Source organism: Dermacentor albipictus, chromosome 1 (genome assembly GCF_038994185.2).
Source record: "Dermacentor albipictus isolate Rhodes 1998 colony chromosome 1, USDA_Dalb.pri_finalv2, whole genome shotgun sequence".
Taxonomy (NCBI): domain Eukaryota; kingdom Metazoa; phylum Arthropoda; class Arachnida; order Ixodida; family Ixodidae; genus Dermacentor; species Dermacentor albipictus.
This window is the reverse complement of record NC_091821.1, coordinates 344207018-344227069: the sequence shown is the minus strand read 5'-3', so window position 1 is coordinate 344227069 and position 20052 is coordinate 344207018. Positions and strand designations below refer to the sequence as shown.

Below are 20052 nucleotides of genomic sequence, written 5' to 3'. Positions count from 1 at the left end.
TCACATTTCCCGACTGTGTGCTCATATTTCAAGAACGAACGGAAGGATTTGCGCAAAAAACTAAACTGCCCGCGACAGCAGTAAACAAGAACTAACCGCACCGCAGAGGCACGGGAGTCGCCATAACGATTACGTAACAACACGTGCGCGCTAACTTCGCTAACGTAGCTAACAATGCGGGAGACATAAGAGTATATATATGCGATTGTGCATAAATTTAAAAAAAGTGATATGCGTGAATTTGAGCCCCGTTACGGAAAACTACAGAGCGAAGTAAATATTGCGAAGCTTCCCTAAATCACCGCACCTTGGCAGCGTTAGCGGCAGCAGTCGAAAAATTGAGTTTGTGCGGTGCGCTTGTTGGTGGCGACGACGGCGGCGCAGATGGCTTCATCTTCTGCAAGAGTTATTCAGGTCACTTGCACTATTTCTTGTTTTGTTTTGTTAGAGACCAATGAACGGCCGAAGCGCAGACTATTGCCGCTCATGATGCGCTGGTCCTTGTTCGTACGGGCCAGATGCAGCAGCGTGCTTTTATGTCCGAGAAACGGAACTCGCGCTGAAGGACGCCCTTGAGAGCAGGCGCCACGGTAAAACGTCTCGGTAGTTCTGAACTAGTAGTCGGTAGACGGAATACCTGCTGACAACCAGCTCGACCGCTCCCGAGTGCTTAACAGTGATGGCAGGGAACACCATTTCCACGTGTGGCTGATTGTAAACGTGTTGCGTCACCTACATTGCACTACCCATTCATTGGATTCGTCTGGTTTTCGCAGGCCGTCAAGCCCCACAACCCGCTGATAAAATTTCGCGCGGGCAGCGCGAGGGCCGATAGAGGTAAGGTTGAGTTCGAAGCGTTTGTGACACTGTCTTTGGTAGGACGAATGTTGTGACGCGGATTCTCAACGTCGCAAAGTTCTCACAGGGCCGACACAGACCACTGCTTCATCCACAGCGATGAAGGCGACGAGTAGCGCTACTCCCGCAGAATCGAAACCGGTGGGCTCTGCGCCACGCGGATCCGGTATCGACGAATCTCAACTGCCAGCTCGGTACGCCAGGAAACCGCTGTCTCAATACGAAGGCGACTACATACAGGTAAGTAGCCGTGGATCGAGGGCACGGAACGTTTGTGCCCCAGTCACACACGGGGCACTTTTGATCGCGATCGAATTTCTCTATCGCGAATGGCTCCTTTGCTCAAGTTGCAGAAGGGAGCCAATCCCAATAAAAAAATTTGATGCTTAGCGGATATCCAACAGGCACTATGGCATGAAAGAGCACAATCTCATCCGATTAATAGAAACATTCGTAATCAGTCGTATTGTATATGTGGTTCCTTACCTCAAGCTCTACGCTGCGGAGAAAGCCAAGATAGACTGCATTATTAGAAGGGCCTATAAGCAAGCCTTGGGACTTCCGGCAAATACGTCAAACGAGAAATTCTTGGCGCTCGGCGTGCACAATACATTAGACGAACTTATTGAGGCACAGAGAGTAGCGCAGTATGAAAGGCTTACGCAGAGTTTGACGGGGAGACACATCTTAGATGACATCGGAATAACCTACGAAGCACAGCACGGAGTGCGGAGAGACATCCCAAGGAAAATAAGGGAACATCTATCAATACCCCCACTCCCCAGAAACATGCACCCGGAGTTTCACCAAGATCGAAGAAACGCACGAGCGAGAGCTCTCCACAGAAGATTCAGTGATGCCAGGGACGTGGTCTATGTGGACGCGGCGGAGTACGCAAATGGACAGAGTATGTCGATAGTTGCTATGAGTCTAGAGGGTGACTGCAGAGTTAGTGGGACGGTGAAAACATGGAAGGCAGAGGTGGCGGAGGAAGCTGCCTTAGCACTGGCAATAGCCTCCACGGAAGCCAACACCGTAGTAAGCGACTGCAAGACAGCAGTCAAGAACTATGCAAAAGGAAGAATCTCGCCGGAAGCACTCAGAATTTTAAACAACTTTCGTGAAGATCGCGACATTCACATTATATGGGCACCCGCACACTCCTCCCTTCCCGGGAACGAAATAGCGCACAACCTGGCTCGAGAACTGACAGGCCGAGCAGGTGACACGCAACAAATACTGGGAACGGAGAGAGACCGGATGACCAGCTTTAACGAGATCACCAAACACTATAAATTGGGAAGGGCCCATTTCCCCCCGGCACACTCCTCGTTAAATAGACGGCAAGCGACGGCATGGCGCCTCTTACAAACAGATACATATCCGAACCCGGTGGCCTACCACCGCTACTACCCGGACCTTTACACGGATAGATGTAGATTCTGTGAAGAAAGGGCGGACCTACAACACATGGTATGGGCTTGTCCTCGTACACCCATACAGAATAAAATAATTAAAACCAGAGAGCAGTGGGAGACCGCGTTGCTCAGCTGTGCACCGGAAGACCAACGCAAGGCAATCCAGCAGGCCGAAGATGCCGCCAGGGCCCAAGGGCTCGAGGCCGTCATTTAGGTAGAGGCCTAGGTCTCAAATCTGCTGTGCACAAATAAAGTTTATTCCTCCTCCTCCTCCTCCTGACCGAAAGTGCCCCGTGTGACTCTTGATTAGTTTTGCATTGTGTCGTATTATATTCGCTTTCTTTTAATTACAGCAAAAATATTTGACACCGAGTAACATTAAGGTTATTCGATTATGTGCTCAGGCGATTAAAAATGGTGCAACTGACGTTTTTTCCTAAAATAAAAAGCGGGTCTAAATAGCATTGCACCACGAGCTGATTCTGGCTTTGACAGGACAGGTTTGATGCCTTGACAGAAGCCACATTTTGCTTAACTGGAAGGCCCACTTTGTCGAAGCAACTTTAACTGAAAAAAATAACAGGCGAATAAAAATTCCGTAATTTGTTTGAATTCTGGCTCCAAGTGCCGTGCTTCTCAGGACCACGTTAAAGTTCTTTGTCTGTCTGTGTTGGCGGCAGATTAACTTGTTAGTACGATTGCCACCGAATTGCGACTGAAAGTCATGTTTTTCTTTTCTTCCATTTCAGAGAGGAGGCCCCGAGTAACAAAGGTCCCTGCATAGCTGCTGTAAATAAGAAACGCTCAAAAAGAATTCCTTGAAGCCCACATTGAAGAGCCCTGCTTTATAGCAGCAATAGAGGATGGAGGAGGGGAGGGGGGGGGACCATGACAAGCATGGGAAGAATGCATCAACGCAATTATTTATTTGATGAATGCTGGCAGAGCTGAAGGCCTTCTGTAGGATGCACCGTGAAGACAACGATGAAGGTGGCTGCTACACTCTGCAAGTGCCCAGTGCATTCCCATGCAATTAAATATGTTTGTTCTTGTTGTGGTTAATTTCGGTATGAAAAGCAGCTGTAGTATCCAGCATTTCATCTTAATTGATGCAATGCTTCGTACTTAAAGGAAAGCAAAGAAATACAGAAGGAAGCCGAGGACTGTGAAGCAAGTGAGACGTCATTAAATTACAGGTGCAACCTTAATGGTACATTTGACTGGTCACCTTCAAGTGCTCCGACCGGTTGAATTGAGTGCTTGGAACACATTCACGTAGTTCGTTCAGAATGCTGCACTCCATCTCGGGAGTTCTTGGAGGCACTCTCGCCTTTGAGCTGGGAGTATGACCGTGACCTGACAATTGCTGCCACGTGGCTTCTTCGATAGCTCTGGGAGCAGGTGAATGTTCGCCTCGAGCAGGCTCTCTCTTGCTACAATCTCATTCAGCACCTTTCCGCAAACAGAGTTGGGGTGCGGTAGGGACCAGTTGAATGTACCATAAAAGACGGGAAGATGCCAGTATGTAGTTTACCGAGCAAATCCCGGCAGCTGATAGTTGAGATGTAGACAGTAGACAAAAAAGTGATATCATGCATGTAATAAATGTGTAGTGATCTAGTTCAGTAACAATAAGTGCCAAGAGATGGCATCGCAATGAAAGGTAAGCAAGAGTTAGATGAAGCAATGAGGCTATTTGTAGGCAAAGGATTCAGTATGAGAGTAGATGGTCATTGCTTGTAGAGGCCATCAAGCTGCAATGGACTTCAATAGGCTGCTGCAGAGCAGTAGGTCATGTATACCAATACCTGCCCCCCATTCTGATGGGGTGGGGTGGGGGTGGGGAATGCAAAAAGTGTCTGTTCAATTTAATTCCACATGAAAGAAACTGGAGCTCTCGGAACTAATCCAGAATTCTCCATTATAGCGTGCCTCATAGCCCAAAACATCGCTTTAGGATGTGAAACCTTGTACATTATGGCAATGGAAGTTTCAGAGCAAAACTGCAAGTTGAGAAGCTTAATGCTAGGCACTGAATTGCATTCACACTGTGTAGAAGATGGCTTTACTGCCACAATGTTGTGCGTGTCATTCAGTGCGAAATATTAAACTGCCTGTAGATGATGCCATCATGTGACAGGTCAGTAAACAAATTTCAAACTGATGCCAAAGTGTAACACCATGGCAATTTTAGTTCAATTCATGAGCTACCTTACCAACATAATCGGCACAATACTCCCTAATATTAATAGCATACCTTCTCCAGCTCATTAGTGTAATTGCTGTGTTTCAGCTTCACCATGAAAGGCTTATTTAGTGAAGTAAATGAAGAAGACACGTGACCAAACTAGATCAGTGAAGATATTTGAAGACGCAACCAAAATTCATTTATACTCTGAATGTTAAAGGTTGGACATAATCATTTTCCATTAAGCAGGCCCAGATGTCCTTCAAACTGAAGCACAATGCTTAAGTAGAAATTGTAGCATAACACTGTATTACTGCAGCTCTCGATTATTGTTCATATGGACAAATATTTAACCTGAAGTGTCAATATTTTTGGAGCTGACAATACCCAACAAACATGCATGGCCGAGATGGAAAGAAACCAATGAAAATTTATGCTGCTGGAATTGGGTCGCTGAGAAAAGTGCAATGTATTAGGGTAGGGACATGCTATGATGAAAATTTTTTTAGGGAACATGGGACTTTTCACTTCTTGACCCAGTTCAGTGTTACGCTAATAACTGTATTCACTAAAAAGCTAAATTAAGGGTGAGACATCTGGAAAATGCTCAGTGGGGTATATAATGGAGAACTCTGGATCAATTTTGACCTCCGGGAGTTAATGTGCACCTATATCAACATAGAAGTGGTCGATCGATGAAGACTCGGCACCACAACCAGGCTTGTGGACTTGGTGCATGTCGACTTAAAACATTAACTGGAAGCCATTATCCCCGTATTCATAAAGCAGCTTGAGCATGTGCTTTAAACAGCAAAACTGACCAACTAAAATGCTAGCGCATTAAAGAAATTGCAGGGTAGTTTGAGCAAACAAGTGATTCATCTTTAGCACTGTGCCATGCATTTGCTGCAGATGCAACCATGGGTTGAAGAGCTTAAATTAGTAGAATGGCACCATCGTGTTCAAATGGGGCTCTCAGAAGTTCCACAAAAGAGTGCCAACCGAGAGTTTGAATAGGTAACATAAGCCGATACTGTTATACTGCAGTCAAACAGAATTGCCCAAGCTAATTTCCTTTTTGTGTGATGTTTAGGTTCAATGTAGATACCTCTTATTATGAGTGACTAGTGCTAACCAATTGCAGGTAGGGCATCATATCGCAGTTATCAAAAGCTGGTTCTGTACATTTACAACAGCAATGCATCATTTCAGCCAGACATTTGTTTTTAGTATCCTCCTAAGAATGCTGAAATGCAAGACACGTTTTGGAACTAAAGTTCCGACATATAGGTTCTGCTTACTTGCCATCAATTTTCCTCGGTGAAGACCACCCGCTTGCTGTTCATTGAAAGGTGACAAGTTGTCACAGTTTCTCTTCATGTGTCTCATTTGCTTTAGGTAAAAAAAAAAATTACTAGCATTTTTTCTTACCTTGTTAGACATCCTTGCTGCATTAAAAAATTATGCAAGAGAAAAGGGGCCTTGACCCACAGAACTTGTCACACCAAAGGTTACCGGTAAGAAGCTACGACTCCTAGTATTAACACTCGGTGTGCTATACTTGGCACACCTGTTGCCATGCTGCACACTTCAATTGCACCAGTCAAAATATGTGTTGCTTTTGGCTTTTGTACTAGCAGGATATAAATGTGACTTTGTAGCCAAAGCACAGATGTATACTTCAGAGATGCTCACAAAAGCTTGCAGCTGGGAATCCTAGACAAGAATTTGTCAAATAGCTTTGGCAGTACCATCTTTCGAGCATTGAAATGTGCAGCTGCATATGAACATATACAAACCTTCCTTTGTAAAAAAAATAATAATAAAAAATAAACTAGTTGTGCTAGATTTCATACAATAGGTGCAGATTCATTACGATTCATGCAGGTGTTACATTCAGCTAATTGGATGGACATAAATATTTATTCCTAGATGCAGATTATTGCATCTTTCCTTGTAGACAAGCATTTATAACAGCAGCATAAGCAGGCACAAGATAAATACTATCGTCATCAGCCTATTTTATGTCCACTGCAGGACGAAGGCCTCTCCCCGCGATCTCCAATTACCCATGTCCTGTGCCAGCCAATTCAAACCAGCACCCGCAAACTTCCTCATTTCATCACACCACCTAGTTTTCTGTCATCCTCTACTTCGCTTCCCTTCTCTTGGTACCAATTCTGTCACCCTAATGGTCCAACGGTTATCTAACCGGTGCATTACTTGACCTGCTCAGCTCTATTTCCTTCTCTTGATGTCAATTAGAATGTCTTCTATACCCATTTACTCTCTGATCCAAACCACTCTCTTTCTGTATCTTAATGTTATGCCTAGCATTCTTCATTCCATCCTCTTTGCGCAGTCCTTAACTTGTTCTCAAGCTTCTTTGTCAGTCTCCAAGTCTGTGCCCCATATGTCATCACTGGCAAAATGCACCGATTGTATACCTTCCTTTTCAATGGTAGCGGTAAACTTCCATTCAAACAGCCAAACAGTCCAGCCAAACAGAATTGCCCAAGCTAATTTGCTTGGGTAATTTGCTGGAAGAGAAATATAATTGGTGCCTAAATATGACACATAGGTTTTGCTGATTTTCTACCACTTTTTTCAACACTCAGTGCAATGAGTGGAATGTCAGCATATCAAAATTGATCTTTTAAAAGTTTGTTTTCATGTGATTACTGGAGAAGGTGCTAAGTGCAGCTAAAAGTAGTTAGGCATTCTCTTGCTGCTGTAATGGAGTACTTACCTTGTCCTCAAACATTGTAGGCAATATAAATTTTAATGGCAACGTTTTTATTTTTCTCAACTTTAGTATTGGAACTTTGTAGTAACAATAAGTGAGTCAAAAACATTATCTTCTCAAAAGCAAGAAAGATCTCAAGGTGATTATACTTGCTTTGTGTTGGCGTGCAAGTACCGCACATCAAAATTATGCTACAGTGAAAAGAAAAAAAAAGCCTTCCACATATATATCAAACCGCAATACAAGCTAACAGCAAATCTGCATTCAGATCACCTACACCTTGCACGAGTCCCTCGCAGCATATACAGCACAAGTAAAAAAAACTTGCAACATAGTAAGGTAACAACACTATATGCGTTACAAGTACAAGACCAACACGTGTGTCGAATACTTGACATAACAGTGGAGCTGCCAGAAATGGTCTATTTACAGTGATCTGACCCCTTAATGGTAAAGATACTTCACATATCTTACAGATATACCAGGCACAATCAATAGCATGTCAACATCATTCAGCACAGCTGGATATCCAAAAGTATTTAATTAAAAGACTGCCACTGGCAGGCACCTGTACTCAAACATCGCCCAATGTGAGAGGCACTGGAGAGTTACATTAATGTATGCTGCATTCGTAACTCTGGCCAATGTACATGTGGTAAAACAATCGCACACACAGGCATACACATAAAAGGATTCTCCAGTCATCCAAACTTGGCGCGACGTCGGCACTATACAAATGCGCCACACAGGCATTCATGAGCAATTATGCACGAAACTACGTGCCGTCATCATTTCTAGTCCACAACACCTTCTGCACATTTGTTTGTACTTTGAGCTTCTAAAGAAGAAAATTGGCGGTACCTTTAAACATAGGACCTCAACACAATCGTCAATTCAAGCAACATATATGGGGGCAGCTGCAAAACTTCTATCCCATAAGCATCATAAAGGAATTATTAAAACGGTCATGCTTACTCTATAACTGCACAATGACACCTCGCACAAAATGCAGAAATGAATACCTTGCCCCAAACTTGCAAAGGAGGCTCGTAAAGTCCCCTTAAGCAATAAAACAAAAGTTTTCCAACACGAAGTGCATACCAATAATGGCATTCGACAGAATAAAAAGGCCCAGCATTGTCAGAACAAATTACTGAAGCCTAATACCATACTACAAACAGCAGCAAAAGCAGGTTTCTCCAACTTGCACATAATTAAATGTCGACCGTAAGCAACTCGGCAATTCCAAAGCTAGCTGGCCCTCACAGACAAGAAATAGCTCCCAGAAGTGCACAGCCTACTACAAAAAGTTCTCGAGCCACTTTGAAAACAACCACCATCACTTCTGGGCCACTTGGTGGGATTCTTGTAGCACATCTCCAAAGATGTAGAGTGTTAAGATGAATGCCTCCCTAACTCCCTGCAAGAAATGTGCACTGAAGTGTTGGCAGCACTACTCAACCTCTACTAAAGTTAAGAGCTGGCCACGAAGTTGGCTCTTCTAGTGCACTAGGCTCGAGAGTATTCATAGAGGACTGTAAACAACAGCCAACCTCGAGGTAAGTAAAGAATGAAAAATTTGCAGCTGCATGTGCGCCCAAGCATTAGATGGGTGCACATGGCTGCAGCTCTAGAGGTTCCATCGTACAAAACACAAACTGCAACCTGCTTCTCGCTTTGTCAGCTGTGGGCAGAGCAGTTTCCAGGCATGAGCACAGCACTTTTGCTGGCCAATGGTCAGCAGATTTGCAGAGTCATTTGGGATGGCGCTTTGAGAGCACTGCTGACATGGCCAGGGTGTGTAGGGTACAGGCATATGGGCAAGTCCCACACCATGGTCTGCACGTCCAGTACTGCTGGAGGTTGCCAGTCGCAAGAGCTCGGCACTTGCTGCCCTGGCTGCATCACCAGGGACGTAGTCATCACAAATTCAAAGTGGAGCTTCCAACGCAGTTCAGCTGCAAGTGAATACAAGAATAATGACCACATGGATACTGTGGCTACTATTGTTACACGGATCTAATGCACACCTATTTTTTTCTTGCCTCGCATTACAATCAGACACGAAACAAAAACAGTGCTTGCGTCGTTGGCAACAGCCTACCGTCAAATGCAGCATAATCAAGAGATGGTGGCAGATCATGTTTTTTTGAAGGTTGCTGTTTCCTACAATAATTACTAAAGAAAACTCTGGCGCTGTGATCGTTCAGCCAGCATGGGAATGATGGTTAGTACATGAATTTGTTAGATATTTGTGCTTGTTGCTTCAGACATTCTTGTGGCTTCGTTTATCATGCTTTAACTGCTTTAATTGGCCTCAATTTCAAAGCAGTCTATACTTTTTTTTTTTATATTCAGAACGTAGAGAGACTCAGCGAACATGCATAATCGCTGATTACTGCAGTGGCACTGCTATGGCATCTGTGGTGTGATGCTTTCAATATTGGGCTTCTGTGCTAGAGGTCCTGTGTTCAAATTCCACCATTGGACAATTTTAATGTTTATTTAATTATTTATAGTGCAGTAATTTCTTGAAAATGATCAGCTTGCATAGTCACAAAGCCATTAAAAAGCCAGAAGGACAAAGCTTAGGCAAATCCATGCACTAACCACCATTCCCGTGCTGGCTGAACTGCCCTGCCTGCATCTCCCGTAGACACTAACGCCACAGTTCCCTCAAGTAAATGTATGAAACTCTATGGCTGTGGGTATAGAGGAACGTGCATATTTTGCTTCAAATGTTCAGAAAAAGATTTTGTGCCTACCCCTGCACTGTTCATGCTCAAAGATAGCAATTTGGAGTCTGTCATTCATAGACGTCGCTAGCATAAACTTGTGTCGCCACATGCCGGCAGCTGCAGAAAGTAGCCGTTGTTGCAGCAGCTTGCATGTTCAAACACGAAGGCAACCTTGCATGTTTTTCTTAAAAACCAGGCGATTAACTTTGCCAAGTGTTACACTTTACAGCGCAGACTTCAAAATTCAATCTCCGTGTGAAAATTGAGCAAGAACAATAAGTGCAAACCATTTTTTCGAACATTTTAAGCAAAATATGCACGTCCCTATACTACGGGTTCATTTTGTACTCGACTATGATCACTTTCAGATGTACTATTACTTTTGCGAGATTTTGTGCTACTTGGCTCTGAATGCATTGGTGTGTACAGCCAACACTATCTTGTGCAGAGTGCCAGGAACGCTCTCACCCGCACATTTAGGCAAGTCCGTTGCTGAGCCACATACAATATCATGAAAGTGATCACTCAAGAATGCTGCCTTATGTGCAATTGCAAACATGGAAATATACTATATTTTACTTTTATAGATCAGGCACATACTACATTCACATTCACTTTTATTTTCTTTAAGCATGCGAAAATTGTATGCGTGCTAGATTCGGAAGGGTGTTAGAGTTGTGCAAATACGGTATGTAGAGATTTTAATGAAGAGCATCCACTTTAATATCACATCTGAAGTTCACACAGTCAAATTTTCTTGATCACTTCCTTATTCAAACAAGGCTGCAGACATTACAACTCTCGTCATACTGAATGTTTACACATTATTGACATAAATTTATGCAATATTATTTTTGTTTGCAGCTGAGTTTACAACTGCACAGAAAGATCAACGTGGAATCCGTTTCGCAGAAATGTACAATGTCGCCTGATGTAAGTATTTGAAGAGAAGAATTTCAGTCCAGGGTCATTCATTTCGCCTAAAACATGCCTGTATTGCTCAACAGCTGCATGTTGTCAGTGAAGTCTGCCTGTCACAATACCAACACAGCATGACCACACCGCAGGTATCCCACAAATTAAAAACATGCTGTGGCAGTTTAAAAAGGAAAAGAAAGCAAACAGTTCCCCTAGAATGCTTCAAAAAGAAATTTCATCACCGTACAATCTGTCACAGCAGTGCATGCCTCCGTGTGTGCACAGGCACGAGGCCTGCATAAAAGCAGCTTGTTTTTCACAAACTTTGGCAGCATTCCCCCCCCCCCCCTATTTTTGTAGCTTTTGCAAATTATCAAAGATTGCAGTTAACTGCACCTTATGTTAAAAGAACAACACTGCAGTGATGGTAGGCTATGCTTCAAAACTTCTTTGTGTCCTTGGGAATTTCAATTCCTCCTATCTTGCCTTGCAATGCCAAGAACTGCAACTACAGAAATGTACAGATGTGCCAAATCATGGCTGCAAAAAGAGACAACTGGTAACCATCAATTACTACTTCTTTTGTAACAAGGTACCATGTGATGAGCAAAATGAGAACAATGTGAAAGCAGGAGCCAACGTTTCAACAAGTGGACTTGTCTTCTTCAAGCCTTGAAGAAGACAAGTCCACTTGTCGAAATGGTGGCTCTTGCTTTCACCTTGTTCTCATTTTGCTCATCGTCTTGAATTTCCATCTCCTGCCTTCCTCGTGTTTTCCAAGGTACCATGTGGTTCTTTTTAAGAGGAACCATGCTTGGTTCAATGTAAACTGTGGGGCCTTGCTTAACCTGCTTAGCTTTTAACAATCACACTGTCTCTTTAAATACAAAATGCCTTTTGGTGATGCTTTTTGCAGACTTTTGTCTCACCTGAACGAACATATGCCTCTACATAAGCTGAAACATAGCTTGACCCCAAAAGGTGCATTCCACTAAATGGCAGCAAAAGCTGGAAAGTTTGGCAAACTGTAATTTGTTCATTCTGATTATCAAGATGCAAAACTAGCAGGATAAAGGAAATACATTGGTCCGCTCCTTTTCTTCTGTCCTGGTGTTTCAATGCTGTACTAATCATCAAAATGAATATGCAACACATGCACTGGTATGACTTCCTGTGAAAGCAGCCAAATAACCAGTACGTTACTGCCACTGCACACTTTTTAAAAGGTGGTTTAATGAGCAGTAGCTAGCAAACTGTCAATGCTGAATGGTAGATAAACAGTGCCGTCAGCACCAATGCTCATTGGCTGCATTTCAGCAGTGGCTTCTCTGTTCTGCAAGGGCACTTCATAGCTACATTACTGCACTCAACAATAGAAGGCATGAGCAGATGCAAAAAAACAAAAAGCATGTTACTCGGCTTACCGTAGAGGCAAAGTCACTTGGGTCATTTACAATGCTATGTGTGTGCGTGTACATGTGCTGGGAAGCAGCACTGCTGCACCGAAATTTTGCTTGTTTTCACAATCCTGCAATTGTGTAGCATCGGCATTTCACAAAGGCGTACTTATACCAGCCCAATGAAGCCTCCCATAAAAACAGGGTTTGCCAATCACCGATATCAGAGCCAAAGGTTGGTGTGACATGTAGTGGCACAGGTAGATGCAGGTGGGTCGTGCGCAGGTGCAGGCAGAAGGCATGCTGTCGGCAATGTCCAAGCGTGGAATGCACAGCCTCGCCTGTGACCGACGCAGCAGCAGAAATGTGCTCCTCACTCTGCAGTGTCACCGAGTACTGCACACAGGGGACCGTTGCCTCAGAGAAGTCAAACATGCCAACAATATCTTCACCCAGGCGGAAGCACGACTTGAGCAGGCAGAAACGCACAACCCGTCCATTCTGGTGCGTCACGTTGTAGTAGCCTGCAAGGTACAAGGCAGCATCCACTCAAGGTTGTGCATGCAGTGAGTGGCCTTAGAACACTCGGTGTGCAAAGAAAAAAAATGTTCAGCACTTTTCAGTCCTAAATGTGCACAGAATAGCTGACCTAGTCACATTATTGAAGAAAAAAAAAAGAAGGAAGCAGTTTATCACATGTGCCACAGCACTGACTTTAATGTCAAAGCAAAACACCATTATAAGTTAGTCAAAGCAGCAACATTCGTCATTTCAGAAACTCCATGGAAATGATATAGTTGAAATATTCAGCTCCTATGATGAGACAGCATGACAGGATGTCAATGCAATGAGTAAAGTTGCACAATATCTTACAACTGTGCCAGAGAAATGTGCACAGTATGTGGCCTTTTGGGCGATTCATTTAGAGAAATGCACAAGGTGAAATCTCCTGATGAGAAACACAATGCATGCAAAGGTATAAAGCACTTCAGGCCACCTAGGATTTAAAGAAGTTTTAAGGTAACTTATATGTGCGCTGCAACACTAGATGTTTGAAAAAGCAATCCAGAGGTCAAATCATATAACATAGAGCTACAGAAATGTTTACATGACAGCTGCAGCAAGATGCAAATAGGTAGCAGTGCAGTTGCAGTTCCATAACATCTGTGCAAAACAAAACATACTAGGCCTTCTTCGAGATGTCAAGTCCTCCAAGAAATCTACAGCTACTTCGAGCACTGACTGGCGGCTTGCTGTTGGAAGGAATGGGTTGCTCGGAGCTGCTTTCGCCAGACGCTCCTTTAGTGCTTCCATCAGACCTGGGACAGAAAGTCATAACACTCAGGGGCTTTGCTAACAGAAAGCCTTTGCTGTAGCATTAAAAAAAGCTTGTATTGGTGTTGATACCCTAAATAACTCATTAAAGTGTAAAGTTGGGCAAGTTGGTATACATTCATAATGGGAACAGCGCGAACAAGACGACAACGGAGTGAAAGGACATTGAAAGGACGGAGTGAAAGGACACACCGATCAGCGCTCGTCCTGTGTCCTTTCCCTTTGTCGTCGTTTTGTTCGTGCTGTTCCCATTATGAACCTGTGTTCTTGAGAATGCCATTTTGTTTCTGCTGCAATCACACTTGGCATCAAACATGAGTTTATTGTTTTATATAACTGATGATTTTGCTAAACCCTGTTGATTAATGCAATACAGCACCCACTGCACAAACATGCTTTGTAGCATCAAAGCAGTATGTCAGAAAAGCACACACCTTCAACCACGAACACTTTGATAGGTATTCGAAGCAACCTCGTCAGTGCATTGACCCTCTGTGCACCGATAGTGACCTTGTAAGCGTACCGTACTGCTTGGCCCTTGTACGATGGCGGCACAGAGGAAGGAATGACTTCCTTGTACATGACTGCGAAAGGAGGAAGGAAAGCATGAAGAAAGAATGAATGAGATATAGCACTTACAAGATTGCCAACTAGAAGCAAATCCAGAAGTAGCAGCATACAAGTGACAGTAAAATTCCTCTAAAAAGTATAATAAAGGTCACGTTCGGGCACAGATCAATGCTACAAAAATTACAGGGTCTCTTAAGATCTCTCTTAAGAGGTGAGTGGCGAAAGCATACTCTTCCTCCTCTTATATGCCTCTTTCTCTTTGCCTCTTCTCTTTCTCTTCTTTCTTTTAGTCATTACTGCTCACTACTAAGCATCTTTAGTCATTTGTAATCAATTGTGGTCACTACAAGCTGTCGTTAGACAAGCGCTCATCCCGTATTCCTGCTTCGTCCTTGTGCCATTTTTGCGCTATGTATCCCAGTTTGTATGTCATTAGACATGTTGGTCACATCATAGTCATTACAAGTCATTATTAGTAATTACTGCTCATTACTAAGCATTTCTTGTCATTTCTAATATATTGTAGACATTATTTATTTATTTATTCAAAAGAACCTTACAGGCCCTATGGAAGGGCATAAAGTAAGGGGGGCACATTAAACAGTAAAAGGTGTAAAAAGTACAAATTTCCAATAGGAACAGTGCTATCAAAAGATTACCATGTTACACAATATTGAAGGCACTAGGAATACAAAGCAATATATGAAGGCACACGAACACTTGTTACTGTTAACAGAGCAAAGGAATACCGTTTATGAAAATGATATACAACATGGCAAAAATGCACGATAACATACACTAGATTGGTCATTCGTGAACGGTATTAGATGGGAAAAGCATGAGTAACTGAGAGCGGAACGTGTCGGGATTAGATATGGAGACTATGTTATCAGGGAGGTCATTCCAGAGACGGATGGCACGTGGTAGTGCCGATTAATTAAATGCATTTGTTTTACCGTATATGCGCATGAAACTGAACTGATTATGTAATCTGCGTGAAAAAGAGTGGGGTATTTGTAGTTGCAACCGGGTTCGTTTATTAGTGTAAATATATTTGTGGAATAAGCACAGAAGAGCGATGCTGCGGCGGATATCTAATGGCGGCAACAGTAGGTCTAGTTTAATTTTTGTAATGCTCGAGTTTATACTGTAGTTACGCGATATGAACCGGGCTGCTCTGTTTTGTATCATTTCCGTCATATTTATTAGGTAATTTTGATGAGGGGACCAAATTGGGGAGGCGAATCCTGACTGTGGCAAAATGAATGTTGTTGTTAGACATAATGGTCATCTTGTAAGTCATTACAAGTCATTTCAGTCATTATTAGTCATTACTGCTCACTGCTAAGCATTTTTAGTCATTTGTAATCAATTGTGGTCATTACAAGCCATCGTTAGACATGTTGGTCATATCATAGTCATCAGTAGTCATTAGAAGTCATCCGAGTCATTACTGGTCATTACGAAGCACATTTAGTCATTTCTAATAAATTGTAGTCGTTACAATTTGTCGTTAGACATAGTGGTCATTGCATAGTCATTTCAGTCATTACCGCTCACTAGTAAGCATTTTGAGTCATTTGTAATCAATTGTGGTCATTACAAGCCGTCGTTGGAGATACTGGTCATTTCGTAGTCACTAGTAGTCATTACAAGTCATTTTAGTCATTACTACTCATTACTAGACATTTCTAATCAATTGAGGCCATTACAAGCCATCGTTAGACATACTGGTCATTTTGGAGTTATTAGAAGTCATTAGTAGTCATTATTAACCTCTACCAATCTCTATTATAATGTTATCATTCACTAACTGTCACTATCAATCATTTTTCATACTTTAATCTGTCTTCATATGGCGTGATGACACTTCGGCGGACCCTCTGGCGGTCAGGTCTGCTGACACAAACTTCAACATGAGCCTAGAAAGGCTTTCACCTTAATATAGGAGACAAGTTGTCAGGAGTCCATGTACCACAGCTGCATTGTAGTGCAATGAGACACCATCGGCGACTACTTGAGAAGTACCATCAATGACAGCATACTGAGGTATTTTCGAAGAAATCTTGCATTTATTTGTAAGCAGTGAGCAACCATTGTGTTGCTACAGAAGACTATGAAGAATGCTCACATGATTTGCTTTCCCCAGGTAGCAGCCGGAGGTCACAGAACAAGATCTTGGGCTTGGAGGAGAATACCACGTAGCCTTTTTCACCTGCATAGACATACACGGCACAGTATTCAAAGCTTAACATGAGCTTAACGTAAAACTAAATGAGTGTCTACATTTTGTATAACTTCCAACACAAACAGAAAGACAGATATCAACCTTCACCTCGGCACGGAATGAATGAGGTGTCCTTGGAGCCAGTGGCCATCTGCTCTTGAGATGGAGACTTAGGAAACCGGACTTTGGACTCATCCACCGAGCAGTGGCAATGTATTTGAGCGCTGGCCCAGGCAATGTTCTCAGGCATTCTCTTGATGCTGCAAGCAAGTAAGCTACATTGGTCTCTGTATCTCTGTAGTCAAAAACTGTACAGTATAGGCTTCATTGTTCAAGGTAAGAACCAAATTGAGTTCAATTCTGGGGTTTTACATGCTATAACCATGCTCTGATTATGAGGCACGCCATAGTGGAGGACACCAGACTAATTCTGACCATCTAGGTTTCTTTATTACGCACCTAAATACAAGTACATGAATGTTCTTCCATTTTGTCCCCGCCAAAATGCGGCCGCTATGGCCGGGATTGATCCCGTGACCTCGAGCTCAGCAGTATGAGACCATAGCCACTGAGCAACCACAGTGGTTGTTTCAGCTAAGGATGCTCAAAATACATGCTCTAGTCTTAGCATGACATTGAACAATAAGATACAAGAACTGGGTGAGTTGGTTTTGATGCACAATTGTAAATGGCATGAAAAACACAGGCAACAAAATGTATACCAAGACTTGAAGATAACAAGGTGTTAATGAAGCGCAAAGATAAAAGAATGTGAGAAGTTGCTGAAGCATTACACATAGAGTGCATGCATGTCAGATATGTGTATCAGTCCTCCATCCACACCACTCTGCAAGAGTGAATTTTATTTTCTTTGAAAATCTTGGTGCATGGAGACTACGGTGATCTATGATCTTTCTTTTTGATATCTAGCCTTGTTTGTTCATGAGATTAACAGTAATTGAATAAGGAAGGTTGTTCGACATTACTTGTTCGGCTACTGGTGATCACTTCAAATTTCAACCTTCCAGTAAACATGTCTCAATTGCTCTTTTGTTTGGTAGTTATATTGCAAGATTTGCATGCAGGGATATGATGTGACCATCGCTTGTATAATAGAGGGTGTGTTACTTGCACTAAATCTTCAACTGGGAGAGTGCAGGTGTGTGTCCAATCCTTTTTGCTGTTCTGTGTTTCTTGCACCATTCGCGATTATACACTGAGGCAGCACATAGATTATTCGCTTAAAGGCTGGCATCCAAAAAAATGAGAAGCAGCTTTACGAAGGAGTATGCATGTTCAAATGAAACAAACTTTATAAAAACACACTAATGCTCTCTGCAAAAGTTCTGGTTCACAACTTCTTGCACAACTTGTACTTCCCTCAATTGAAAGCTTTGATAGACACCTGCATACCTTCACACTGAAGCAAAATAGGTGAAAGGTATAACGACTGCGCTCATGTGTTAGCTACAGTTGCCAATGAAAGCGTCAACCTTCGCTGTAAATGTGTTTGCTTTGGGAAGTTTGCAGCATTAGGCCACAGGTGTGTATCGGAAATTGTATTCGGTCCCCGTTATTCCCTCAGATTGCTTGCGCGGCATACAGAGTTGTGCAATATTACCTGTTGTCACTCGACTCGTTGCAGTTTTCATCGGGCTGCTTGTTGGTGAAAGTGACCAAGCATTCAACACTGTCTCCAGCGACATAGACGACATCGCGCAGCAGCTTTGCTTGCACTTCAATCATCTAGTAACGAGAAAAGGCGCGGCAGTTAGCTCTTTGTCGTACATTTCTGCACTAGTTGGTGTAAAAATAAGCAAATAAATTTATTAATCAGGCGCGGTGGTATGAAATCGTAGCGCCACGCTAACCGGACACATCCGTCAGCGGCAAGCGTGAAATATCACCGACGCCAGCGCTGAGGACAAGTCACTTTGACACTACGAGCACCGTAAGAACACAATTACATGCGCGTCGCATTCAACTTCAGCAAAATTCATTTGTCGAGTCACGACGATTGCATAGGGAGAACAGCTGAAGGCGCATCAAGGTCATGCGGCGATCTCATAAAAGTCCACACAGGCGCTTCTTCGAGCTTACGCTACAGGTTATGCGAGATGTGCGCGGAAGTCGCGTCGACAGATGATGCAGGCAAAGGAGAGCTCAGATAGCTTAATTTCTGACGATATGAAATACACAAATGAGATCACAGAACGGGGAGTTGCCGTCGCCAGTGTCGTTTGACATAAGTGGCTCAGGTGTGGGACGTCATGCATTGAAAGTTTTCCCACGATCGTGACCCGTAGTAAGCTCGCATAACTTGTTCGTTCGTACCATCAACACTGTCGCGCTTGAGAGGAATACGTAGAGATGCGGTAGAGACGACGCGCATGTGAAAGCGGTTGCTTCGTTATAGACAAAGTGTAATGTCAAGAACGCTATCAAGGAAGGCGGTCAGACCGGGTGAGGTAAGATTTTTTTTTTACCTTATGCCACTGGGAGACCGGGTCTGCTGTTGCCTTGCGATGCACACAAATATTTCCATATATCAGTCATTACAAGATACTCGTTGATGTTGAAGGCAGCCGACACGTTGCGATGCACCACGGACGTGAATTTAAACCGCTAACTACTTTCATGTTGGTGCCAATCTTCTCTAAACCACCCACGTCATACGCTGATACTGGCAAAGCAAGCACAAGACCAACCAACTGCTACGGGCGAGAAAACACATGGTGCGTCAACTCAAACCAGTGGCCACAAGTTGTTGCACTTGAAATCCGCTAGGTGCTTTTTGGCGCTACCATAGCACTATATTATCCTGCGTCACGGTGTAAAAAAAATGTGGTCTGCGTCTGCGAACGCTGCGGAGAACGCAAAACATTTGTGTACGTCACGGTGTACTTGTGGTACTTAGAAGTTAGCATGAACTTTTATTGGTAATAGAAGCAGTTAAGAATATAAAGAAATGCATGCAAGTTTGCTGTTGGGCTCCTTCGTATATTATGTTAAGAGCAAAAACAGCGCAAAAACTAGACGTGAAAGACAAATACAGATGTTCTTCCTTTCGTTCGTTAGTACGTCACATTATGAGGTGCTATTTGCGGACTGCTGTGTGCTATTCGTAAAGGAGACGTACAAATGCGAAATCGCCACAGAGAGATTCGCAAGAGGTCGAAAAAGAGTGGTGTAGCTTGAGGACATGAAGCTTCAAAACGATGTGTTATCGTCACGTTCTTTGAACCGAATGAATCCGTCGTCCGCAGTCGATTGAGACGGTCATGACGCACCGCGAACTGCTTCCAGGAATGCGCCGCCGGCGAACACGACTCCTCCAAGCAACAACAACAACGCACTCAAAAGCACGAACAAAACGTGGAGGCGGTCGTCTAGAAACCTCAAAAACCAAGAAAATCAGCGAGGAAAACGGCGCGAGAAGAAAGTGGCGGAAGTAAGGCGGAAAACGGAGGGCGGGCTAAGTGAGCGAGAAGGGAAAAAAAAATAACACCAGAGTTCAGAAACTGGAACAGAAACAAACCTCTCGCACTGTGCGGAGGAGTCATCTTCCTCCGGAGAACAGACGACGTCCTTCAGGCATCCGCCCACGTGTGCGAGCCACGTGACGTCCCTTTCCACGCGACCGCTTTCCCCTTCCCA

General features: G+C 43.4%; 2 protein-coding genes across 5 annotated transcripts; one reads left to right on the top strand and one right to left on the bottom strand.

Moving 5' to 3' along the window:
* Window positions 1-265: 265 nt before the first annotated feature.
* LOC135911073 (alpha-ketoglutarate dehydrogenase component 4) lies at window positions 266-3338 on the top strand. Of its 2 annotated transcripts, none has more exons than XM_065443290.1 (4): window positions 266-414; window positions 777-837; window positions 926-1098; window positions 3026-3338. In XM_065443290.1, the coding sequence occupies exons 1-4, from the start codon at window positions 385-387 to the stop codon at window positions 3041-3043; spliced, it is 282 nt and encodes a 93-aa protein (XP_065299362.1). In that variant the 5' UTR covers window positions 266-384; the 3' UTR covers window positions 3044-3338. The 2 variants fall into 2 exon arrangements, with proteins under 2 accessions (XP_065299362.1, XP_065299277.1); XM_065443205.1 differs by having other exon boundaries at window positions 267-414; window positions 917-1098.
* A 3901-nt stretch (window positions 3339-7239) lies between these two features.
* Window positions 7240-20050, bottom strand: LOC135910876 (RAB6A-GEF complex partner protein 2). 3 transcript variants are annotated; one of them, XM_065443032.1, is made up of 8 exons: window positions 19934-20050; window positions 18017-18141; window positions 16498-16655; window positions 16300-16383; window positions 14033-14182; window positions 13448-13582; window positions 12482-12787; window positions 7240-9168 (listed from the first exon to the last, which is right to left on the bottom strand). In XM_065443032.1, the coding sequence occupies exons 2-8, from the start codon at window positions 18139-18141 to the stop codon at window positions 8948-8950; spliced, it is 1179 nt and encodes a 392-aa protein (XP_065299104.1). In that variant the 5' UTR covers window positions 19934-20050; the 3' UTR covers window positions 7240-8947. The 3 variants fall into 3 exon arrangements, with proteins under 3 accessions (XP_065299104.1, XP_065299044.1, XP_065299174.1); XM_065442972.1 differs by lacking the exon at window positions 19934-20050 and adding an exon at window positions 18882-19141; XM_065443102.1 differs by lacking the exon at window positions 19934-20050 and adding an exon at window positions 18882-19137 and having other exon boundaries at window positions 16504-16655.
* Between the last annotated feature and the right edge of the window lie 2 nt (window positions 20051-20052).

Excerpts from the sequence above, each read along its gene's own strand:
- LOC135911073 (XM_065443205.1), top strand. The coding sequence starts at position 385 with ATGGCTTCATCTTCTGCAAGAGTTATTCAG. Across the intron at positions 415-776 it reads CTTCTGCAAGAGTTATTCAG|GCCGTCAAGCCCCACAACCC; the intron begins GTCACTTGCACT and ends TGGTTTTCGCAG. Across the intron at positions 838-916 it reads CAGCGCGAGGGCCGATAGAG|TTCTCACAGGGCCGACACAG; the intron begins GTAAGGTTGAGT and ends AACGTCGCAAAG.
- LOC135910876 (XM_065443032.1), bottom strand. The coding sequence starts at position 18,141 with ATGATTGAAGTGCAAGCAAAGCTGCTGCGCGATGTCGTCTATGTCGCT. Across the intron at positions 16,656-18,016 it reads AACGAGTCGAGTGACAACAG|CATCAAGAGAATGCCTGAGA; the intron begins GTAATATTGCAC and ends ACTTGCTTGCAG. Across the intron at positions 12,788-13,447 it reads GACATCTCGAAGAAGGCCTA|GCTACTACAACGTGACGCAC; the intron begins GTATGTTTTGTT and ends TGTACCTTGCAG.